This window comes from Schistocerca nitens, chromosome 2, assembly GCF_023898315.1.
Source record: "Schistocerca nitens isolate TAMUIC-IGC-003100 chromosome 2, iqSchNite1.1, whole genome shotgun sequence".
In the NCBI taxonomy this organism is placed as follows: Eukaryota; Metazoa; Arthropoda; class Insecta; order Orthoptera; family Acrididae; genus Schistocerca; species Schistocerca nitens.
The window spans coordinates 974,202,309-974,228,713 of record NC_064615.1 but is presented as its reverse complement, the minus strand read 5'-3'; the positions used below and the strand labels follow the sequence as shown (position 1 = coordinate 974,228,713).

At 44.7% G+C, this 26,405-nt stretch overlaps 1 protein-coding gene across 1 annotated transcript in view; it reads right to left on the bottom strand.

Moving 5' to 3' along the window:
• Positions 1-26,405, bottom strand: part of LOC126237300 (globin-1) — a 304,528-nt gene that overhangs the window by 11,601 nt on the left and 266,522 nt on the right. The window contains exons 3-4 of the mRNA XM_049947259.1: positions 17,260-17,447; positions 162-387 (exon numbers count right to left, since the gene is read on the bottom strand). Coding sequence (XP_049803216.1) covers positions 162-387; positions 17,260-17,444 — 411 coding nt within the window. The 5' untranslated portion in view covers positions 17,445-17,447. The remainder of the gene's footprint in view (positions 1-161; positions 388-17,259; positions 17,448-26,405) is intronic.

The window sequence follows — 26,405 nt, the reverse complement described above, 5'->3', positions numbered from 1 at the left end:
AAAGCAAAAGCAATGCATTAGTCGTTTGTTTTGAGGCAGGCATCTGGAGATAGAAGGAGAAAAGACATACAAATTTGGCAGCTGTCACCATTTGCAAATAATGTTCTTTGGTAGATGAAACTATATGCATTGTGATGTTTTGCAGTCTGTGGGCTACTAACCAAGAACTCTGCTTCTGTAATCTTCCTTCGGCCGTGGTTCTCGCCCTGCTTGCGCAGCATCTCAATCATGACCTCAGGGTCATCCAAGTGGTCCACAACAGCAGTCAGTGCATACATGACGCTGTTAGCATGCGCGTGGAACTTGGGGTTGGTGCGCAGGTCTGATATGGGCACGTCCTTGAAGCTGGTGAACCTCTTCTTCGCCTCAGGATTGTTGGTAAAGAACCTGTGAAAGATAACCGTATTGGTAACTGCAGAGATATTGTCCCTGTCGCCTTTAGCAATGTAACAAAGTTACTTTCACTCCCACAGATTTAATCAGAGGGCAAGATAAAATCGTCTCAATGAATGCACGTATTTTAGTCAAATTGAGTGACGTCTCAATCATTAAATCTAAAGTATCTCAACATTTTGAGGAACAAAAAGCACATCCCTCACAAGCACAGCGACAAACAGTGAAAGGTAGATAATTTCTGAATCGTCAATTGCTACCATCAAAGAAACATGTGATAAATGTGTTTCACATTCTTGGCGAACTTGCACCACACACGCCTTCTTCACGGCGAAGCACGTTGTATGCGCTTTCGCAGCTGTCACTTGGAACCGGCAACAGTGGGAATCCCGTCCCTGCCTAGACCTGCGTGAACGGCCATCGTTCATGAATATGACTATAGTACAAGCTTTCCAACTCATTAGAGGAGAATATTGGAGAAAAAAATCTCGCCTTCTAACTCTGGATGAGTTATGGGGGTTGCGAACTTACGTGCAGGAATTGATATTCCTATTCAGCCTAAGACAATACGTTCCCCCAACAGACACTGATCCACAGATAGGACAGTCTTAGCGGAGAGAGACACAGCCGTCTTCACACAAGTTAAGAGTCGTGAAAGTGGTAATGCCGTGTAGCCGGCCTACTACCGATATACAGGATTGTCCTAAATGATGGACCCATTTTCAAAAATTTGTATCTGTTCAAGTACAAATCCAAAATCAACTAACTTTATAGCAATAAAAAGAGGTAGTTTCCAAGTTTTTGGCAGGGGAGTGGTGGTTTTGAGAAGCGGTCGGTAGAGTGCGCTCGGCAATAGGGCCATTATTCCGTTTCACTGTCAGTTGAGATGGCGAATGTGAAGCACAAGGTTTTCGGCATTCTTGAGTTCGCGAAAAGTGAGTCGCAAATTGCACTGTAGCGGGCATTTCGTACAAAATTCGGTATTCAACCACCAACTCGCAAAAGCATTAGCCGTTGGTTTAAGCAATTTAAACAGACTGGGAGTGTGTGCAAAGGAAAAAGTACAGGCCGACCGCGTGTGTCAAGGATGATGTCTTACGGATTCACGAAAGTTTTAAATTGATATCAAACATTATGAAAAAAACCTTTGAAACTTCCTTTTTTCATTGGTATAAAGCTTGTTCATTTTGGATTTGTACTTGAATAAATACGAAGTTTTGAAAATGGGTCCATCATTTAGAATAACGTTGTAGTACTGTGTTCTGGGAAATAATCGTGGACGTTTTGACATAAGTTGAGACATGTGCACTGTATAGTACAAAAATTATGCCTAAAGACCGCTAAACTGTCGGAAAAGGCTATTTTTCTTACTGACTTCTTATTATTACAGAAAAGATATTTGAAGATAATGTATGAAGCCACATAATAAAAAACATAGACGTAATATGTTACTTGAAAGTGGAGTGTTATTTGTGGTAAACGTGTGTTTTTTAAGTAATTAAATAACATTTTTCAGATGCCAGGAGAACACTGTTCCTCAGGTTGCAAAGCAGTTATCATTACAGTGGTGTAAAGGCTACACCACGGTACTGTAATATAAAGGATTCATTCTGTTGTTTATTTATTTCTCCGGGGATCATTTCTTAATGATACATGATTTGTCATCATAATACAGTGAAAAAACATAGCTCAAGATATACACTACTGGAAATGGAAAAAAGAACACATTGACACCGGTGTGTCAGACCCACCATACTTGCTCCGGACACTGCGAGAGGGCAGTACAAGCAATGATCACACGCACGGCACAGCGGACACACCAGGAACCGCGGTGTTGGCCGTCGGATGGCGCTAGCTGCGCAGCATTTGTGCACCGCCGCCGTCAGTGTCAGCCAGTTTGCCGTGGCATACGGAGCTCCAGCGCAGTCTTTAACACTGGTAGCATGCCGCGACAGCGTGGACGTGAACCGTATGTGCAGTTGACGGACTTTGAGCGAGGGCGTATAGTGGGCATGCGGGAGGCCGGGTGGACGTACCGCCGAATTGCTCAACACGTGGGGCGTGAGGTCTCCACAGTACATCGATGTTGTCGCCAGTGGTCGGCGGAAGGTGCACGTGCCCGTCGACCTGGGACCGGACCGCAGCGACGCACGGATGCACGCCAAGACCGTAGGATCCTACGCAGTGCCGTAGGGGACCGCACCGCCACTTCCCAGCAAATTAGGGACACTGTTGCTCCTGGGGTATCGGCGAGGACCATTCGCAACCGTCTCCATGAAGCTGGGCTACGGTCCCGCACACCGTTAGGCCGTCTTCCGCTCACGCCCCAACATCGTGCAGCCCGCCTCCAGTGGTGTCGCGACAGGCGTGAATGGAGGGACGAATGGAGACGTGTCGTCTTCAGCGATGAGAGTCGCTTCTGCATTGGTGCCAATGATGGTCGTATGCGTGTTTGGCGCCGTGCAGGTGAGCGCCACAATCAGGACTGCATACGACCGAGGCACACAGGGCCAACACCCGGCATCATGGTGTGGGGAGCGATCTCCTACACTGGCCGTACACCACTGGTGATCGTCGAGGGGACACTGAATAGTGCACGGTACATCCAAACCGTCATCGAACCCATCGTTCTACCATTCCTAGACCGGCAAGGGAACTTGCTGTTCCAACAGGACAATGCACGTCCGCATGTATCCCGTGCCACCCAACGTGCTCTAGAAGGTGTAAGTCAACTACCCTGGCCAGCAAGATCTCCGGATCTGTCCCCCATTGAGCATGTTTGGGACTGGATGAAGCGTCGTCTCACGCGGTCTGCACGTCCAGCACGAACGCTGGTCCAACTGAGGCGCCAGGTGGAAATGGCATGGCAAGCCGTTCCACAGGACTACATCCAGCATCTCTACGATCGTCTCCATGGGAGAATAGCAGCCTGCATTGCTGCGAAAGGTGGATATACACTGTACTAGTGCCGACATTGTGCATGCTCTGTTGCCTGTGTCTATGTGCCTGTGGTTCTGTCAGTGTGATCATGTGATGTATCTGACCCCAGGAATGTGTCAATAAAGTTTCCCCTTCCTGGGACAATGAATTCACGGTGTTCTTATTTCAATTTCCAGGAGTGTACCTAAACATGGAAAATATAGATATGTTTTTACGAGGATATGACAGGCGCTCAGTCGTAGCCTTGCTGAAGCACCCAGCCCGTCAATTGCCTGAAATGATTCAAGGAAACCATGGAATACTTAAATCTGGATAGACGGACAAACTCCCGATTATGAGGTCAATGTCATAACTGCCACCGCTTCATTCGGTTGGTCTGTACTGTGCAATGTTCTTTCGATCATGTGGAGTTTTCAACAGACAACATAAAATACAGAACCCACGTAATCAATGTACAGACTATGGACACGCGCTGGTGATATAGACCACGAACATGCTAATATGCGCCTCATATTCTCGTCAATCAGTTGGAAAACAGACTGCAGGCCCTTAAAAGCAAATACGCCCCATGCATGTCTTCATCCTCTGCTTTCAGTCAAACTGAAAAACTAACTCAGCAATCCTTCATGATGGCTATGGAACTTAACATCTGAGGTCATCAGTCCCCTAGAACTTTAGAACCACTTAAACCTAACTGACCTAAGGACATCACACACATCCATGCCCGAGACAGGATTCGAACCTGCGACCGTAGCGGTCGCGCGGTTCCAGACTGAAGCGCCTAGAACCGCTCGGTCACTTCGGCCGGCTAGTGTAATATGAGTTAGTGTAATATGTATTACTTATTAAGTATTTTTAGCTGCCTTTTTAAATACACGTGTTTTAGTAATCTTTGTCATTTCTTCGGCAGTTTATTATGTAATTTTATTGCATCGTGGAGAAATTGTTTTTTTTATTGGTATATAGAGGCACATACCTTCTCTTGTTCCATTATTACCGGTATGTACCGAACTACTAGTGACATACTGAAAACGGTAATGTGTAATTTAAATTGTGTTTTATGTAGTAATAAGTGCAAGAAGTATTAAAAAAAAGTCTGTTGGCTTCTGTATCGGGTTCCACGCCACACGTTTGTTAATTTTTCTGTCGCTTCACCAGCACGAGTGGCTGGCACAGTCAAATCTTCAGCCTCTACTGCCGGTGGTGGACTGGAGTCGAGGTCGCGACCGCGGATTTTATGTATTTGGCACGCCAACATCCATGGGATTTTCTGTGGCCATCGCCGCTGTTGCTGTTCTCCTCTTGCTACTAGCAACGGTCGTTCTTTGCAGCACGGGAATCCAGGGTCCTTTCATCTGGAGGCTTTCTTCTTTCTTGTTGTAGCTATTGTCACGTATGTGTATTTCTGTAGCTACTCTGAACAAGCAGGTGTAATAGCTCTTCTGTATAGCATGTCGGCGAATTTCGCTATGCGGTTAGTCTCTCACACCACATGCTCCGCCACGGTCGGTTTTTCTACCTGCCACAACCTGCAAAGCCGCTTACCATATGTTCGGTGCTGCTTGTGTTCATAGAGGGCCCACTCACTACAATATAGACTTTTCACAAGAGCATGGTATTCTGTATGTTATCGACATTTCAGGTGAGTCACTTTTGTCCTTTGCCGATCTGAGACACTATTTGATCTTCTTTGTCGGTTTATAAATAGTCGTTATGCCGTATTTGCGCAATATAGGCCGATTCTGTCCGTCGCTCTACGAATGTATTTCAGAAACGCCGTACCCGACATTTCTCTTTCCAAAGTGTCACTTCTCTGAGTGTTTAGTTCTGTGACACTTCTTACGTAACTGGTGGAGTACCCGTTGCGACTCAGAAAGCTTTTCAGTATTGCATCTCTCGTCTGAGGTGCTACGGCTCATATATTCGTCTTTCTCGCGTTACGAGCGTGTTAATCGTGCCACTTTTGGGTTCGGGTGAAGGTTTGATAGTTTGTGCACGAATCGGTCCGTGTGTGTCGGTTTTCGATACGCACTGTGTCCCAGGTCTTCACCATAGCTCGTGACCAGCACATCTAGGAACGGTAGCTGTTGGTCATTCTCTACCTCCATGGTAAATTTTATGTTGGCATAGAGATTGTTCAGGTGTCCTAGGAAATCGCGGAGCTGTACCTTACCATGGTTCCGCACGATTAAGATATCGTCGACGTATTTGTACCACACCTTAGGTTTACAAGGTGCCTAGTCCAGCGTCTGGGCTTCGAAATCTTCTATGAAGAAGTCGGCCACCATTGGACTAAGTGGACTAGCCATGGCGACGCCTTCCAGCTGTTTGTAGAAGTTGCTATTCCACATGAAATAGCTCTTGGTGAGACATTCATAAAAGACCTTGGTGATGTCTTGCAGGAAAATGAAACCGATATACTCCAGAGAATCGCTGAGTGGTACTTTGGTAAACAAGGAAACAATGTCAAATGTGATCAGGATGTCTTTTGGTTCCACTTTTAGTTTCTCCACCTTCTCAGTGAAATGTCCTGAGTCCTTTACAGTATGTATGTGTCAACCTTTCCCACGTGCGGCTGGAGTAGAGAGCCCGGAGCAGAGAGGCCAAGTATTTCACCAGTTTATACATCGGTGAGCCAAGAGCGATAACAATTGGTCTTAATGGATCTTTGGTCATTCATATAGCCAAGGTGGTAGGGTTTCTATGTAGCGCAGGTTCCTCTGTATGTCCACCAAGAGAGAAGACGCCTGGATTCGCCGATTCGTATTCCGCGTGATCCGCTGCGTCGGATCTGTGCTAGTTTTCGGTACGTCGTCGGATTTAATAGGTCCCGGATTTAGTGCTCATAACCTTCGGTCTTCATTGCGTCGGTGACATTTCCCTTATCGGCGGGCAGTACCAGTATACTCTCGTCGGCGTTAAGGCTCTTTATGCTTTTACTACTTCTTTCTACAGGTTGAAACCTGGTGGTTTCACTCGGCGCAGTATCCTGGCTGTTTCAGTGCGTGTTTCATCAGGTCTTTCACAAGGAAATGTCCGAATAGCCGCTTCTGTATTAGCAATGATATCCTGCATTGGTATAGTTCACGGGATGATAGTTCGTTTCGATGCCTGCTGCTACTTAGTAGAGAGAAAATGACCAAAAATTCTTCATCCGTTGTTGCCAAATATCTGCTTGTTACATGAATTCGCTCACGAAGAAAAACAAGACATCACCAAGCTCTTTCGCCCACGTCTCTCCACGAGCTGTTTCAGGTGGAATGGCAGCTTTCAGCAACGGCTAGAAGGCGCCGCCATGGGTGGCCCACATAGTGCAGTGGTGGCCAACTTCCTCATGTAACACAGCTAAGCAGAAGTGCTAGACTTGACACCTTGTAAATCTGAGATGTGGTACAGAATGTCGACGATACTTTCATTTTGTGAGGAACAGCTCGGTTACTTCCTAAAACACCTGAACAGCCTCTATGCCAACATAAAATTTAGCAGGGAGGTAAAAAAAAAAAAAAAAAGCTACCCTTCTAAATGTGCTGGTCACGAGAGATGGTGAAAACCCGACACAAAGCGTGTATCAAAAATCGACACCCACGGATCAGTACCTGCAAAAGCTCTCAAATCGCCAAACGAGCCAAAAAATAGGCATGATTAATACTCTCGTAACGCGAGCGAGACGAATGTGAGAGACCCAGAACCTCACACGCGAGATGCATAACCTGACAAGCGTTTTGAAGAGCAATGGGTACACCACCAGATACGTAAGAAGTGTCACAGAGTAAAACACCGGCGAAGTGGGTCATCGGGAAAAGAAATGTCGGGCGCAGCCTTTCTGTCATGCATTCCCAGAGTGACTGACAGGGTCGACCATATATCGCGCAAACACGGCATAAAGACTATTCATAAGCCGACAAAGGAGAGAAGGGACCCACTTGCAATGTCATGAACATACCGCATGCCACGTACATATGGAAAAGTCTATGTTGGAATGCCTGGACGAGCACTCAACACCAGGACCACCGAACATAAGCGACATTGCAGGTAGCGGCAGGTGGAGAAATCGGTTGTGGCGGAGCACGTGCTGTGTGAGACAGACCATATAGTGAAATTCGCCGGCATGGAAGTTCTTGCTGTAGATGAGAGCTATGACACCGGCTTGTTCAGGGCAACTATAGAAATATACAAACACGACAATAGCTTCAACAAGAAAAAAGAGTGTCTCAAGGTGAACGGATCGTAGATACCCGTGCTGCAGAGAACGGCCGTTGCAGGTAGCAAGGGGAGAACCACAGCGGTAATGACCACGGAAAAACACCTGGACGTTGGCGTACCAGGTACATGTAATCCGCGGCCTCGAGATCGACTCCAGGCCACCATTAGCAATGGAGGCTCAAGCTTTTAAATCTCAGCAGCGTGGCATTATCTTACTTTTAATCAAATTATAAGTGCTACACTTAGCTGAAAATCACAAAAAAGAATGAATGTACTATTACCGAAAATATGTGTGTGGACAATAAATATACAAGCACACGATCTAAAAGCGGCAAGAGTCTTGAGAAGAGGAACAAAATAGTTGTTACAGCTGACGGCCACGGTCATGAATTTGCTTCTCTTCTTAACGAACAATCCACGGTAAATGCGAGTGTCCTCATAAAGCCAGACTCTTCTCTATCCTAATTCTGAAGACGTGCAGTCCACAGACGCAATAAGTTTGTCCTCAGAAGACAATGTAGTGCTGTACAGAGGGGCAAATGATGTAAACAAAAAAGACTGCCGACATACACTAATGTTTTAGTGCTGAATATCCGACGCCGACGCGATTTATCATCGTGGTCCTGAGTAAACAAGGCACTTACTGCCGCCAAAAAACAAACGTCATTGTTAAGTAAAGATTTAAAAAAATGTAAGAATCTTGGGTGTTAGCAACAACGGCCGCACATTCTACACTTTATACGGGCTACACCTTAATATCCCAGGGGAAGAAAAGCAGCTCGTTAAAAATCTAAATGATAATTTCGAGATTTTAAACATGGCTGAAACAGCAACTGTTGAAATTCTTCACGGTAAATGATGACAGCCAAAACAGTTGCAGGATAAAGATTTATTAAAATTCTTGACCACGGTTTCGGTATATCTAAGTATACCTTGATCAGAAGTAAAATACACCTATTTTCAGGATTTTCCTGAAAACAGGTGTATTTTACTTCTGATAAAGGTGTATTTAGATATACCGAAACCATGGTCAAGAATTTTAATAAATCTTTATCCTGCAACTGTTTTGGCTGTCATAATTTACCGTCAAGATAATAACAATGGTCATCAAACATCCAAAAGCGAATTAATTTTAAACTGTCAGTTCTAATCTAATCTAAATGATAATATCAACAATGGACGCCAAAAACCCAAAAACGAAAACATTTTAAACTGGCAATTCCACAGTACAGCAGAGACAACACCACTTCCATCATCAACATTGCCAGCAGAAGAACACTTCGTCCCACATGCGCTAGGACGGGACCTCAAGGTTTTTTATGGGCGTCATCCGATGCATTTTACCTAGCGCAGCCAGGTGAAAGTAGACCAGAATTGTGTGTATGTCCAACCTGACTAACAGGCTGAGACCAAACACCAAGGCAAAACGTGTGTTTGTCTTGCATATAAATGTACAGTCACTTAAAAATAAATTTACAGAAATGGAATACTGGTTGGAAGAACTAAATTGTGATGTTTTGCTAGCAAATGAACAGTGGCTAACTCACAGTGAACTTGAATTATGAGTACCTTATCGATACCAATTAGCAACCTGTTACTGTAGAACAGATTTGAAGCATGATGGTGTTTGGATCTTCGTCAAAGAAATAAATAAGTATATGAAGTGATAATGTTATTGCATAGTAACCATTGTAAACAGCCTTGAGAGTTACATTTGCAGTCTCTAATACGGATTCTGGCGTTTTGCCAGTGACAATGGCGTTGCTGTCTTCAGCAGAAAACTTTTTCTCCAAATGTTATCTTGTTTGGAAAGTCATTGACATAAAGGGTGGTCAGAAACAGTTTGAAAAGCTTGTTAGCTTGTTGCAGCGTAGGTTCCGTTGGGAAATAATTGCTGAAAAAATAACTGCTAAAAAACTGTTTCTGAATTAATTAGGATTGAACTTAGTCGATAAGGGCCATTGCGCGCGCAAAGTCAAGCGGCCCTCCCGGTACAGTTAGAGTCAGTTGATAGCGTACAAGACTGCTCAGCCTTTGGCTCGGGTTCGATCGTTACTACCGTCCCATGACAAGCTGTTGTAGCCGGCCGGTGTGGCCGACCGGTTCTAGGCGCTACAGTCGCAGGTTCGAATCCTGCCTTGGGCATGGATGTGTGTGATGTCCTTAGGTTAGTTAGGTTTAAGTAGTTCTAAGTGCTAGGGGACTGATGACCTCAGATGTTAAGCCCCATAGTGTTCAGAGCCATTTGAACCATCTGAACGAACTGTTGTATCGCTATCCTGTTCGTTTTTAGAAAAGCAAGCGAAGCACACGGTTGGCGAAACCGTGTCTGGCGAGCCACTTGTATCTGCGCGCTCAGTGGCCTGATACGCTAAAGTTTAATGTTTATTACCTCGGAAACCGCTCAACACCTCGAAGCTTTTTCTAAATAACTAATCCTCTGCACACCCTACCTTGCAACACAATTACAAGCTTTTCAGACTGTTTCTGACCATCCTGTATATTAAGAGCACAACTGGATCCAATATACTACGGTTGTCTGATAACTGTTTTATTTAACATTTATTATCAGCTGACATGTGAACTATCACTGCATTTTGCATCCTGTGAGATTGGAGCCACTTGTGTGCTATACCTAAACAAGCTTCTGGCTTATTTAGTGGGGTCAGAAACTTATGAACAAAAATAAGAATACATCTGTAACACAGTCACCCTTGTCAAGAGCTTCCAATATCACTTCCGTGAACTCTGTAATGGCCGAGATTGTACTTCTCCCACTTCGAAAACCATACTGTGCTTCGCTAGAAGAGGTTGTATCTGTTCATGTAATTCATTATTCTTTCATGACTGAGTCAATTATTTTTGAGAACGAATGCAGTAGTGAAACAGGCCTGCAGAGGAGGAGTAGGAGGAGAGTGTTTAACGTCCCGTCGACAACTAGGTCATTAGAGACGGAGCGCAGGCTCGGATTAGGGAAGGACAGTGAGAGAAAGCTGCCGTGCCCTTTCGAAGAACCATCTTGGCATTTCCTTTAAGGAAATCACGGAAAACCGAAATCAGGATGGCCGGAGGCGGGTTTGAACCGTCGTCGTCCTTGATGCGAGGAGTCCAATGTGCTGACTACTGCGCTACCCCGCTCGGTAACTGGCCTGCAGTTTTCTTTATTCACCACATTAGCTTTCTTTAGTAAAGGAACACATCATGTGTGCTTTATTTAGCTTGGAAAAATAGCTGACTTGTAGGGCCCCTCATTATGTTTATTGATGGCGTTTGTATGTTACCAATATACACCTTGGGAAAGACATTAGCACATCATCTGTGCCTGCCGACTTCCTTTTTAACAACTGTATTGTCTTCCTGACTTCAAGCTCCATTGGGAGAAACAACAGACTTATTATTGTCGTGTAACTCATTGTGAGTGTTACAAGTGTTTTAGGAATATTTTGTCGCAACTACTCTGCAACATCAAGGGAATAATCGCTTACAAAATTTGCTATTCCTGAAGATTGTGTTGATCTACTCCATTTTTGATGTGTATATTATTATACTTTTCCCTCTTTTTCCCACTTCCATATTCTATGACAGCCAAAACTACTTTGCTTTTATTTTCTGCATTATATATTATTGTCATTGAATGATTTCTTTTTGCAGTAATCAATATCCTTCTGTATACATTTTTGTACTTGCGTTAGTAATCAAGGAACTGTGAGTTGGTGTTCTGATTTTGCAAAACACTGAGAAATTTAAGTAAGTGGGAGGACTTTCTAATACCCACAGTTACTTAGCTGCTGCTGCTTAAGTTACTATTTTTCGAAAATTTACCTCGAAAATTAATTTAAACGATGTGCAGAATGTAGAGAACTTTGCATCTACATCCCACGTTTGATCTGTCAATGTCTGAGAAGATCCATTCATAGGCCTGCAGTTTTTTTTTTTTTTGTTACAAACCTGTCTCTAGCTTTATTATGTGGAAGTAATGATCAGATAGGCCAAGATTTCTTGTAAGTACTTCACAACTTTTCCTATCAATATCTGTAACTTTATAATGCATTCATAGCATGTTCACCATTTGTGCGACACCAATAGTGTTCACCCTCAACATCTGCTTTAAGGTTCATGTCTTCACATATTACTATGTAAGTTCTGGGGGAAGTCAAGGACTTCAGTTAAGTATCTGAAGAAAGTGTACACATTACGACTAGATACATGTACAGAATGATTAACTTCTTATGGATGTATAACTTTGATAGTTAACAGCTGCCAATTCAGCAGGTTTATCTGCACTAATTGTGATAAGATCTTTGCTAGTGTTTACTGTGCATCACCTTTGGTGTAAACACCCCTTAAGGTAGTTCTACAGTAGCAACTAGCACACACATGACTATAGTACTATATGCTATATTTCAGTGCATACTTCCCATTGTAGCACAATTTATTTTGTCCCTGTCTCTTCGCGTATGGATTGCGAGAAAAATGACACTCTAATTGCCCATGTCCGTGCTGTAATTAATCTGATTTTGCCTCTGCGATCCCTAAGGGAACAATGAGCAAGAGACTATTGTATATTCCTAGCTTGATCATTTCTATTGATGGAATCGAAGAAAAAAAGAAATTTATATCGCTTCTTGCCTAAAAGAAGGGATCAGGAAATGGAGGGAGGGGGGGGGGGAGTAAAAACTGTAGGGGGGGGGGGGCCCTGGCTAGACTACAACGGTAGGCAGGTTGCCGTAGTTATGGTGAGATGAAGAGGTTTACACAGGATAGACTAATCTTCGGACTGAAGTCCACAACCACAGTAAAAGCGCATGCTGCTGTCATTCCACCGCTAATACACCGCCCTCTAGGCAGCAAAAATAAGACGAACTATATACAGAATCAAGATTAAGTAAGGGAACAAACTTTAGTAGGTGATTTCTGACAGCTGAAGTTCATATCAGCATACGAGGGGCATTCAATAAGTAATGCGACATATTTTGTTTCTGAAAGTAGGTTGGTTTTATTCAGGACTCCAATAAACTATATTATTCCCCGATCTTTTGGCTACGAAACCCTATTTTTCAGCATAAACTCCGTTTAATGCGACGGCGTTACGCCACTTTACTGGGAGAGCCTGTATATACACACAAAGTAACGCTCTACTCGTCGACATCAGGGCAAACGTCATGCTGCATCAACATCTCTCCATCCACGTACTGCTTTCCGCGGAGTGCATCTTTCACTGGGCCAAAAAGATGGAAGTAAGAAGGTGAGAGATCTGGGTTGTTGGGTGGATGAGGAAGAACAATCCAATAAAGTTTTATGAGTTCGTCTTTGGTGTTTGGTTGGTTTGTGGGATTAAAGGGACCAGACTGCTACTGTCATCGGTTCCTTTCCTCTTCGGTGTGCAGACTTGGGTGAGGCCTTGCGTTGTCATAGAGAAGGAGAAGTTCGTTTGCATTTTTGAGGCGACGAACACACTGAAGACATTTCTTCAATTCCCTGAGGGCAGCACAATACACTTCAGAGTTAATCGTTGCACCATGAGGGAGGACATCAAAAAGAGTAACCTCTTCAGAGTTCCAGAAGACTGTTGCCATGACTCTACCGGCTGGGGGTGCAGCCCAAATGGTTAAAATGGCTCTGAGCACTATGGGACTTAACATCGGAGGTCATTAGTCTCCTAGACTTAGAACTACGTAAACCTAACCTAGAAACACCACACACATCCATGCCCGAGGCAGGATTCGAACCTGCGACCGTAGCAGCCGCGTGGTTCCGGACTGAAGCGCCTTCAACCGCTCGGCCACCGCGGCCGGCTGAGGGTGGGGCTTTGAACTTTTTCTTCGGAGGAGAGGTGGTGTGGCGCCACTCCATGGATTGGCGTTTTGTTTCCGATTCGATGTGATGAACCTATGTTTCGTCGCCTGTGACGATGAACGACAAAAAATTGTCACATCAGCCTCGTAACGCGTAAGCAGTTTCGCACATACGGTCCTTCGTCGCTCCTTATGGTCTTCTGATAGGCAGCGGTGAACCCAGCGGACACACACGTTTTTAATACCCCAACTGGTGGACGAGTGCGTCAGCACTGCCAACAGAGGCATCCAGTTTAGAAGCGAGATATTTCATTGTGATCCGTCGATCACCTCGAATGAGTGTGTTCTCACGTTCCAACACAGCAGAAGTCACAGCTGTGTCCGGCCGACCGGCACGCGGGAAATCGGATAGGTTTGCGCGACCCTGTTGCGATAATGAGAGACGCCTCGCTCTACGACTAACAGTGCTTTTGTTCACTGCCAGGTCTCCGTAGCCATTCTGCTCGCGCCTGTGAATATCTTCGATGCTCTGGTTTTCCGCCAGAAGAAACCCAACGACAGCTCTCTGCTTGAAACGCACCTCCGTTACAGACGCCATTTTGAGGGCTACGTATAGTGCCGCCATCTATCGGAACTTCTTGAAACTATAGGGTCCCAAGCGGGAATATTCCAGTATGTCCCATTACGAATATCGCATTTTTTCAACAGTATATGAGGCAACGGATGATAAGTCTGCGATAACGCAGTTATTACTCGTACATTACTTTACACATTACATGATATACCTTCAAAATTAACCCAGTACGTAAAATAGTTTAGTAATCTTTTCGCTACAGGCAAGGAAGCGGTCAAATGTGAACCTACAAATAGTAATTCCAAGTAGTGCCTGAAAACGGATCACAGTGTTCGAAATTCATTGCGAGGCATCAACGATTTTTTTTTTCCTACAGCGAAGGCAACGTATTTGATCAGTGTATGTTTTGACATTCATGATTACAGACCATTCTCTTACTGATCAAATAAAGGAAAAGATTCATAGTTTATTGTAGCATGGATGCATCCTTCAGTTGCGTTTAGAGGTCTTGTTTCATGCACTGTTTTCGGTGCTACAATGCTCCATCTTCAGACATCTGTATGATAAATCGGGAAATCATGGGGGTACCCTGGTAGCCACATTAATAGTCAGATCGATGTACGGTGATGAATTCTTTCCTTACTGTTTATGGCATTTAGTTGATGTGCTGATTCTGTCAGTACCAAAAGCAGGAAGGAAGGAATTCATCATCGTGGAACTAGATTTGATTGTGCCCTCTATTGAAGTGTATTATGACGCTTACCCGGTCATCAGCATGTTACTCAGTTTATCATAGAGGGACCCGGAGATAGTGCACTGTAGTGGCGAAATCGACTGTAAATAAAGCAATACTTTTAGACATAGCTGAAGTATTCACCCTAAAAAAATGTAATTAATTTTCTTCATTTGATTAAGATCAGAATGATCTGCAGTCATGACTGTCTGATAATTAGTCGATCAAAAACTTCGCTTTTCTTGCTGTTGCCAATCTGAATTTTATATCCCCTCTTTTTCAGCCATCGTCATCTATTTGGCTGCCCAAATATCAAAACGTATCCATTACTGCTAGTTCCTCATTTCGTAATCTACTTCCGTCTAATGTAATTCCATTACATTTCATTACCTTTGTTTTACTAGCGTTGATTTTCTCATAATTTTGAGCATGTGATTTTGAATTGCGGCAACCGCAGCTAAACTTCCACATCTTGAAGGAAATAATCCACACTGGCTGTAGAATAATTTTTATTACAAGTTACGACCGGTTTCGCTCCACTAAAAGATGCATCCTCAGGTGGTAAAGATTCAATATGTAAATTGAATGGGGATCTCTGCTATCAGCTGCAGCGGGACATTAAGCGGAATCAGCGGCGACTAGCGAAAATGCGTACCGGACCGAGATTCGAACCCGGGACCTCCTGCTTACCTGCCGACCTCCTGTGGTAATCTCTTAAGAGCGAACAGGAGTATAATTAACAGGGACTGCGGATAGGTGGCGCTCGATGGGACGAATGACATCCCTAGGCAGACTGGCGGAGAGATTGCTCTCTATGCGGACGACACCGCCGTACACAGCAGCAGTCACAGCCTCCTCCTCATACACCGCCACCTCCGGCAACATCTCGACAAAATAACCCACTGGTGCAACCGCTGGAAAATTAAAATCAATCCTGCGAAGTGCCAAGCGATCTATTTCACCCCTAAAATCAAACGCCCGGATCGCCAACTCACAATTGACGGCCGAGAGCTAACTTGGAGAAACTCAATCATATACCTGAGGGTCGAAATAGATCGCCGCCTAACATGGAACAGCCACCTCGCTATCGCTGCGCCCTCTTCTGTACGCTATATCCACTCCTGAAAGGCGATGGTATGACCATCCAATGCAGACTACTTCTCTGGCGCCAGCTCATAATTCCAGTCATCCTACATGGCTAGGAAGTGTGGCCTATGGCGTCAGACACAGCACTTTCACGACTGCAACGTCTCCAGAACGAAGTTTTCTGTGTCATCCCTGGCGCGGGCAGATACGTCCCTAACACACACGTAAGAGACCTCCTAGGTCAACCCACTATCTACACAATTATTCAAGAAAAATGCACAAAATTTTACGAAACAACACAAACTTCGCCCCACTTTCTCATACATAATTTAGGAAACGAATCACCAGAAGCTTCTCATAAACGCCCAAAATTAACCATTACACGCCTGTTTACACACAGAAAACATGCACACAACCGCAAACCATAATTTCAAGAAAACCCCTAGCGCATTCCGAAGTCAGACGGGCACATCGTGTATAACCACACCACCCATAGCCTCGTCGTCGCTGGATGGGGGTGTGCATCAGCCGTGAGGTGTGCCGAGAAAGTCTGTGCAGTTGTGGATAACGCTGTGTCCCGGATGGAGCAGTGGTTATCACACCTGCCTAGTAAGCAGGAGATCCCGTATTCGAATGCCAGTCCGGTACACATTTTCGCTCGTCGCCCCTCATTTCGCGTAATTTCCCGCTACAAATGATAGCAGTGATCCCCCTTTAATTTACGTTTAGTGTTTCACAGCTGCTGGATCTGCGTGGTGTCTGTTATTTCCAAGAAACTGAGACTGTACCTTCAAATAAAGGTAACAATTCTTTTTACCAAGTCATCGCCGAAAGCTAACTGCCTTAAAGCCACTCCCCATCATTCACGTCAAGTTGTAAACAAATAGCACGATAAAAGCGGTAGTCCATATTTAAAACAACAGGGGTAGCAGAACCGCACCACAGGCAGGAAGGTGGCAGAGTAGCACCAGGCAAAGCATACTCAACCACCTTCCTGCTTATGGCGCGGTTCTGCTACCCCCTCCGTTTTAAATGTGGACTACGGCTTTTAGCGTGCTATTTGTTTACAACTTGACGTGAATGATGGGGAGTGGCTCTAAGGCAGTTAGCTTTCGGCGATAACTTGGTAAAAAGAATCTTTATCACTTGTTGACGCGCCTTTTAGTAGAGCGAAACCCGGTCGTGACTTTTTAATAAAAAGTATTCTACAGCCATTGCGCATTATTTCTTTCAAAACCTTGTATCTGTTTCCACGACACTATCCAGTCAGTTAAACTGCTGCTCTAAATCCGTTGCCTCTACCAGAACTTCCAATGTCGTCGTCAGAGCTCAAAGCTTTTTAAACTTTTTATTTCAATTTCTTACTCCTGAACTTAATTCCCTTTTCCAAATCTCCTTGGTTTCCTTGACTGCTTTTTCGGTTTACAGATTGAACAAGACAAGGGGTAGGATGTAATCCTGCCTCGGCCCTTTCTCGACTGCTGCTCTGATTCATGACTGCACTAGCAAATGACAATGACGTGGGTGGTACTCACAGCAGCAGCAGCTCGGTTCCGTTGCCCTTGGCGTCCTGGCGCACGATGTCCCAGCAGTCGGTGACCATGCGCTTCTCGCGAGGCGTCACGCCCAGCACTGGGTCCGGCACGTCGAGCGCCGGGTCGTCGTCGTCGGCCGCCGCCGCCGCGGATCCACCCCACAGGTAGCTCATCAGGCCGCCCATGATCTGCACAGCGACAATGTTAACAGTGAGACACCACCACAAACAACTGGTACCAGCGAGTCACTCCGGGACTATGTCCCACTGACATCACAGTACGATATCTTGGCGCAGCACATTTTTTGCGCCGCAGATAACAATGAACAAGAAATTACAGGTTTCAGAATAACTAATAAGTTAGCGCTTTTGAGACTGGACACTTGATGAGTGGCAGCGGGACTGGGACAGAGGAAATTCCGGACGCCAGGTATACAGTCTCCTTCCGAGCGTCAGAGACGACAAACGAACTGCATCACCCTCATTGTCCTCAGCAGAGGCATTGCTCATTTTATGACACAACACGGCCTTTAACCCCAATACGCCGCAGAATAGGAATGAGACCATCAGCATTGTCTGGCTGTGGTGTTTAGGATCCCCTGAGCATGTGGTGTTCACATGCCAAGTGGAAGCTAGGAGAGATGAACCCCTCAAGGTGAAATGCAGTTAGGATCTCCGGAGCTTGTGGTGTTCACATGCCAAGTGGAAGTTAGGAGACATGAACCTCTCAAGGTGAAATGCAGTTAGGATCCCGGAGCTTGTGGTGTTCACATGCCAAGTGGAAGCTAGGAGAGATGAACCTCTCAAGGTGAAATGCAGTTAGGATCCCCGGAGCTTGTGGCGTTCACATGCCAAGTGGAAGCTAGGAGAGATGAACCCCTCAAGGTGAAATGCAGTTAGGATCTCCGGAGCTTGTGGTGTTCACATGCCAAGTGGAAGCTAGGAGAGATGAACCCCTCAAGGTGAAATGCAGTTCCTAATTAGGAGAGAGGAACAACCACAGCTATACGAAGACCAGACAGCCATCATATACTGATGGACAGAGACCGTGAGCATTGCGATGGGTGGTTGAAAACAGCACATGAAATCAGTGGAAGAAATCACTCATGAGCTCCAACGTGCTACCAGTAGTCCAGATAGCACTAGCACAATGACTGTGTGTAGGCAGATAGAAAGGATGGGATACAACGATCAAACAGCTCGTCACAAGGCACACATTTCAGCAGTCAATGCTAAGCGACGTCTGAGGTGGTCTAAAACGTGAAGCAAATGGCTAGGGATGATTGGAAACGAGTTATTTGGCGCGATGAATCACCTTGCTGCTATGAGAAGGAAAGGGTTGGGTTTGGCGAATGCCTGGACCTCCATCATGTGTAGGGTCCACCGTAAATTGGTTAGGGTGTGGTTCACTTATTGAGGTTAAAAAAGGCTAAAAGCGGAACGATATGAACACGTTTTCCAGCATCGTGTGCTGCACACAGTGGGGGAACAGTTCGAAGACGCTGACATTGTCGTATCAACATGACAGTGCATTCTGTCAAAAAGCAGCTTCTGTGGGACAACGGTCTGTGTACAGTAACAGTCCAGAAATCGACTGGCGTGCCCAGAGTACCAACCTGAACCAAATGGAAGACATCAGTGATGACTTAGAACGTCCAACATCACTACCTCCGGCCGGCCGGGGTGGCCGAGCGGTTCTAGGCGCTACAGTCTGGAACCGCGCGACCGCTACGGTCGCAGGTTCGAATCCTGCCTCGGGTATGGATGTGAGTGACGTCTTTAGGTTAGGTTTAAGCAGTTCTAAGTTCTAGGGGACTGATGACCTTAGAAGTTAAGTCCCATAGTGCTCAGAGCCATTTGAACCATTTTTTTCACTACCTCCTCTGGTTTCGATTCTTGAGGGAGAAGGGCTGAAAGGGGTGCCATTCCTCCACAGACACTCAGACACATTTAAACCGTCTGATGAAGAATTCAAATCGTCATAAATGCGAAGGTTAGCACACCTCGTAATAACGTCTGCTGGTAGGTGTCAACATACTTTTGATGTGGTTGTGCAGTAAAGGATTGAACCGCTTCTTAAATGCTGCAGTGAAAAATGTTGACCGTGGTGATTCAACGGAAAAGACAATGAGATTGCTTTGAACAACAACGGACGGCAAGTACACGTTTTACTCAGTAAAGCGAACCTTATACCTGGCAGTTAAAATAGTGCGCGTTGCTACCCGACAGTGCAAACTGCTTGTTAACGAAGTTGAATGTTATCGGTGATCAGTAGGAGAAAGCTGTGACAGCACAGACGGAAAACGTGTCGAAACATGCACGAAAAACATTAAAGCTGAGCGCGTCATTGGTGTGCAAATAGCGGTAGACGGGACACGGTGTGTGGAATTTAAAAATTTACATCAAAGAAAAAGTAGTAAAGTGTCCACAGTACATACAAACAAATGTGTTTCCAGAATGAGCTTTTCACTCTGCAGCGGAGTGTGCGCTGATATGAAACTTCCTGGCAGTTTAAAACTGTGTGTCGGACCGAGACTCGAACTCGGGACCTTTGCCTTCCGCGGGCAAGTCCTCTACCAACTGAGCTACCCAAGCACGACTCACACAGTTTTAATCGGCCAGGAAGTTTCATATCAGCGCACACTCCGCAGCAGAGTGAAAAGCACATTCTGGAAACATCCCACAGGCTGTGACTAAGCCGTGTCTCCGCAATATCCTTTCTTTCAGGAGTGCTAGTTCTGCAAGATTCGCAGGAGAGCTTCTGTAACGTTTGGAAGGTAGGAGACGAGGTACTGACGGAAGTAAAGCTGTGAGGACGGGGCGTGAGTCGTGCTTGGGTAGCTCAGTTAGTAGAGCACTTCCCCGCGAAAGGCAAAGGTCCCGAGTTCGAGTCTCGGTCCGGCACACAGTTTTAATCTGCCAGGAAGTTTCATAAATAAATGTGTTGTTAGGAAACAGTTCCTGCGATGTTATGGACCATACAAGGAAATATCAACCATGCGAGAACTTCACAGCGTATGCCATACAGAACATGATTCGAGGCTACACGGAAACTGACAAGGGGAAGGTGTGAGGTCGGAAAATGGAGTGAATGGTGATGTGGTTTTTCGTGCCCAGTATCTAAGCAAAGAAGGGAAAGCAGAAAGGTGGAAGGAGTATATAGAGGGTCTATACAAGGCCGATTTACTTGAGGACAATATTATAGAAATGGAAGAGGATGTAGATGAAGATGAAATGGGAGATACGATACTGCGTGAAGAGTTTGACAGAGCACTGAAAGACCTGAGTCGAAACAAGGCCCCGGGAGTATACAACATTCCATTACAACTACTGACAGCCTTGGGAGAGCCAGTCCTGACAAAACTCTACCATCTGGTGAGCAAGATGTATGAGACAGGCGAAATACCCTCAGACTTCAAGAAGAATATAATAATTCCATCCCAAAGAAAGCAGGTGTTGACAGATGTGAAAATTACCAAACTATCAGTTTAATAAGTCACAGCTGCAAAATACTAACACGAATTCTTTACAGACGAATGGAAAAACTAGTAGAAGCCGACCTCGGGGAAGATCAGTTTGGATTCCGTATAAATATTGGAACACGTGAGGCAATACTGACCGTACGACATATCTTAGAAGCTAGATTAAGGAAGGGCAAATCTACGTTTCTAGCATTTGTAGACTTGGAGAAAGCTTTTGACAATGTTGACTGGAATACTCTCTTTCAAATTCTGAAGGTGGCAGGGGTAAAATACAGGGAGCGAGAAGCTATTTACAATTTGTACAGAAACCAGATGGCAGTTATAAGAGTCGAGGGGTATGAAAGGGAAGCAGTGGTTGGGAAGGGAGTGAGACAGGGTTGTAGCCTGTCCCCGATGTTAGTCAATCTGTATATTGAGAAAGCAATAAAGGAAACAAAAGAAAAGTTCGGAGGAGGAATTAAAATCCATGGAGAAGAAATAAAAACTTTGAGGTTCGCCGATGACATTGTAAGTCAGAGACAGCAAAGGACTTGGAAGAGCAGTTGAACGGAATGGACAGTGTCTTGAAAGGAGGATATAAGATGAACATCAACAAAAGCAAAACTAGGGTAATGGAAAGTAGTCTAATTAAGTCGGGTGATGCTGAGGGAATTAGATTAGGAAATGAGACACTTAAAGTAGTAAAGGAGTTTTGCTATTTGGGGAGCAAAATAACTGATGATGGTCGCAGTAGAGAGGATATAAAATGTAGACTGGCAATGGCAAGGAAAGCGTTTCTGAAGAAGAGAAATTTGTTAACATGGAGTGTAGATTTAAGTGTCAGGAAGTCGTTTCTGAAAGTATTTGTATGGAGTGTAGCCATGTATGGAAGTGAAACGTGGACGATAAATAGTGTGGTGTCACTGCCAGACACCACACTTGCTAGGTGGTAGCTTAAATCGGCCGCGGTCCATTAGTACATGTCGGACCCGCGTGTCGCCACTGTGTGATCGCAGACCGAGCGCCACCACACGGCAGGTCTCGAGAGAAGTACGAGAACTCGCCCCAGTTGTACGACGACGTTGCTAGCGACTATACTGACGAAGCCTTTGCTCTCATTTGCCGAGAGACAGTTAGAATAGCCTTCAGCTAAGTTAATGGCTACGACTTAGCAAGGCGCCAATTGTATCAGTGCATGTATCTTACGAGTCTCATTTGTATAGTCAAGAGAGATGTACCAAAGGAAGCATTAAAAGTTAAGTATATTCCAAAGCTACGTATTTTCTTTATAGTATTCAATACGTATCCTGTTCCAGACTTGACGCCAGTCGGCGTGTGTGTACGCGTGCCTTTCGGCTTCCTTCTCAGCGTGGCGTAGCGAGCTTGTTACGCCACAACAAATAGTTTAAACAAGAAGAGAATAGAAGCTTTCAAATGTGGTGCTACAGAAAAATGCTGAAGATTAGATGGGTAGATCACATAACTACTGAGGAGGTATTGAATAGAATTGGGGAGAAGAGGAGCTTGTGGCACAACTTGACTAGAAGAAGGGATCGGTTGGTAGGACATGTTCTGAGACATCGAGGGATCACCAATTTAGTATTGGAGGGCAGCGTGGAGGGTAAAAATCGTAGAGGGAGACCAAGAGATGAATACACTAAGCAGATTCAGAAGGATGTAAGCTGCAGTAGGTACTGGGAGATGAAGAGGCTTGCGCGGGACAGAGTGGCGTGTGGAGAGCTGCATCAAACCAGTCTCAGGACTGAAGACCACAACAACAACATATCTCGCTTTAACACCATTCACCCCGATGGACCTCCCTGAAGCCTAAATCTAAGAGATGAATTATTAAAACAATCGCGTTTAACCAAACAGCGCGATGATGTAGTCTGTAAGTTTCAGTCTGATACTCTGTGGGGGCGCGGTTTCGAACTTACTAAATTTGAATTTTTCGCTTCTGTCTTTTTCTTTGTTAATTCACTGCTTTACTACACTCTTTACTAAACACGTTTTAATAGGTATGGGAACTGGAAATACGTCCTAATCTTCTTCACCTCCCCCCTCTACATATCCATCACCTCCTCCTTCCCCCCCCCCCCTCTCTCTCTCTCTCTCTCTCTCTCTCTCTCTCTCTCTCTCTCTCTCTCTCCCCCCCCCCCCCCCCCCCCCCCCTGCCGCCTCTATCTCTTCGTTCCGTCCCGTCTGCCTGTCCATCTCCTCTCCTCTTTCTGCATCGACTTCCAATCACCCCTCTGTCTGTCTCTTCTTTCTCCCTCTCTCTGAGCTTGATCCTTGTTTACTGTTATTGCAACGTCAGATTCTGTAGTCGTGTCCTAATCATAAATCAATAAGCCGTAAATACAACTTTTCATAAATACAACTTTGTTTGTTAACAACGTTTCACTGTTTTATATTTTACATGTATATTTATATATTATATACCATATATCAAAAGTATTAGCCTTTGTGTGTCCAACAGTTTATCACAGTAACGTGCAAAAGTTTCAAGTGAATCAGTGTAGTACTTCGAGATTTTGGTAAGTTTCCCTTTGTATACTACATATTTATTTATATATCAAATAAATTTAAAAAAGATGTATATAAAAAAACGTGCGTATTCGAATGCAACACTGTGTCAAAATTTCAAAGCAATTGGTGAAGAACTTTCGTGGATACAAAATTGTGAACAAACGAACATTTACATTTTTATTTACGTAAATGTTGCGATTTATAATTCTTAGACCGATAGTCGTCATAGAAATATTTGTAACAAGTATTGTTCTCGCACTATAAACATTGTATGAAAGACATCTTGCCACAGCTGCATTACATTTTGTATAAATTTAAGGGGAAATTTACGTCATTAATATTATGCAACACTGGTTTTCCGTATGTTATTTTTGCAGCTATAAACCAGCATCGAACTGAAATTCAGATTCGTTGTCGATGTATTAATTTTGCATCCATCAACAAGTGTATTTGAAATTCAGTAGTCTTCTCCCTTATTTTCGGTCATATACATCAACCCATTTCGACGCTGATAAAAATAAGAAACTCATCGTTCCACTTACATTAAACTAATGACTTACAGCGTGCAAATGTGACGTCATACACGCTCAGCTATCTCGCCATATTTAGTGCATGCATTATTTTAACGTATGGCGAGTAAACTGCTGTTGTACGGTTACCGAAGATGGTATCTCCTATACGAAGGCTCACTTTAACCTACATCACCATTCGACACGTTTTCCGATCACCGTCCCCCATTCGCCTTCTGCTCTTGTGAGAAATATTCTTGTCTTCATAAAGTAAAGTCTCTAGCGCTCAATCCGTGAACGGGTTTCTTGCCTGAATGCAAGGTATTGCATCGTTTCTTTCGCCAAGGTACTAGACGGGAAAGGGTGGCGGACCCATCGTTCCGGCCGTCTGTTACCCCCGGGGATCCCCAGTACTCACGTTGCAGTAGGCTGAGTGGACCTGAGGCCGATCTGGAGGAACTGGAATGAGGGAAATTCCTTCTATCCGGGATTGAACCAATGCCCTCCAGGGGCTGGAGTCCAGCGCTCTGCCAGCTAGACAGCCAAGCCCAACTACTCTGTAGGGATTCTTTTCTCAGATCTGCCAGAATAAACAAATTATCAAGTAAGACCGGGATGACAGTCGCAAAAAACAACGAACATTATTAAATTATTACGAAAATATGAGGCAAAAAATGTAAGTGGCCTGCGTCTTATTTAGACGAAAAATAAATTCGTATTTATTAATTCTGTGAATAAATTCTAGAAAAGAGATATCTGACGAGTGTTGCCAATGAAAAGTGCCGCTCTATGTTTAATTGTGTTGCGCAGCGCATCCACGTATAGGCTCTAGCAAGTGGCAGCTTTATACTTTTAAGAATACTGGAGTATACGATGCCACTATCTCCCCTCCCTGTCTCTCGAGAGTATGCACGACAGTGCTGCCACCCCGGCGAGGTTTTCGGGTCGCTTTTCCTGGCATTAACTGCCAAAGGAGTTTCCCAAGAACATTCTATGGCCGCGTAACTGACACATCGAAGTTTTCAGCATTAAATCAATCACGCCCGGTGTCGGCTGCTGGTTACCATCCAGTGAAATTCTGCGAAAGACTCGACACAGGCTGCGCGTATCTGTCCACCTCGGCCAATATGACAACTCCTTTGGCAGTTAATACCAGGAAAAGCGACCCGAAAACAGCGCCGTCTATATCAGCTCACGGGGAAATTCAAGTTTGATTAAACGGTGTTGTGCCCGTCTCAAATGGTTCAAATGGCTCTGAGCACTATGGGACTTAACATCTGAGGTCATCAGTCCTCTAGAACTTAGAACTACTTAAACCTAACTAACCTAAGGACATCACACACATCCCTGCCCGAGGCAGGATTCGAACCTGCGACCGTAGCGGTCGCGCGGCTCCAGTGCCCGTCTTAGCATGCAATCATAGAAAAATATTGGAAACAGAGGTTTTGGTTGCAGCAAGGCAAGCTCTTCATGCTCAGTAGCCAATAATGCCAACTGTTGTCATTTAGACTGGCATTTGTATCCTGAAATCCAAGGTATGGTGTGTGACGGAGAGTAAATATGGAACAAAAGTTCTCCTTGACTCTGGAACCGAAACCTGGGGGGAGGGGGAGGGGGGGGATTTGTAGGATGATACACTGCCGCCTTCTTTTTACTAGCGTAAGACTGAGCTACTGCAACACCACAAAAGATATGACACGCAGTTAAAGGGGAGATATCACCACTCTTCGTAGGCTGAGAAGATAATTCCGACGGCCCGCAGTGCCTAGTATTACCATTAGAGAAACATTAGGAAGTGCCTTGTCTGTACCAAAGGATCACACAGATGTGCGCATTTAATTCAAAATTCACTCGTCAATTGTCGCACGGCGTAGGCACTAACATAGCTCGATATCAGCGAATCGCTTTGTCACGGTCTGAAGTCAATCTTTGCTCACTTGAAACAGTGGAATACTTGCGAGTGAAGAATTTCAGAGGACGCACCGCTTAACCAGCGTCACGTAGGATGGCGCTTCCGCGCATAGAGGCGGAGCGGCAGGGTGGCGTGGGAGGGGATAAGATCTGTCCATGCGCGGCAGCAGAGAGCGGGAAAACGGAAGTCCACGTCGCCGAAACCGTGATGCTGCGGACAATAATCAGGTTAATTTGCCTGCGGTACATCATATGAGACGTTCAGATCTGTGAGGGGAATAGCACATTTTAAAACGGACTTTTATCAATCGTCATGAGAAAAATCCTACTTTACGTCTTGACGACGTTGTGTCCACTGCTTTTTTCTAATACACTGTTGAACTACCTCCTCCTCTTGTATCGTACATATTTATGAGTGATGTGATTCCTGCTGCGCCTATGGCATTTTTTCAACAATAAACGCCTTTCTTATCACATTTGAAACCACTGTCTTTTAAAATTTCTTTACACTGACGAAATGCTGCCTTAGAAGCCCATTCTCTCATTGATAGCTGAAAGACGTTTTTGTGATGTCAGGTATTCACCATTCAAACGGAGCACATTAAAAAATCATTGTCAAAATAATCCACTTGTGTTACAGGTTTCTTGCGATTTCGATGATTCCCAGGAGACAAAAAAAAAAAAAAAAAAAAAAAAAAAAACTGACAGCTAAATGAATAATTCGGTTGTCACGAAAT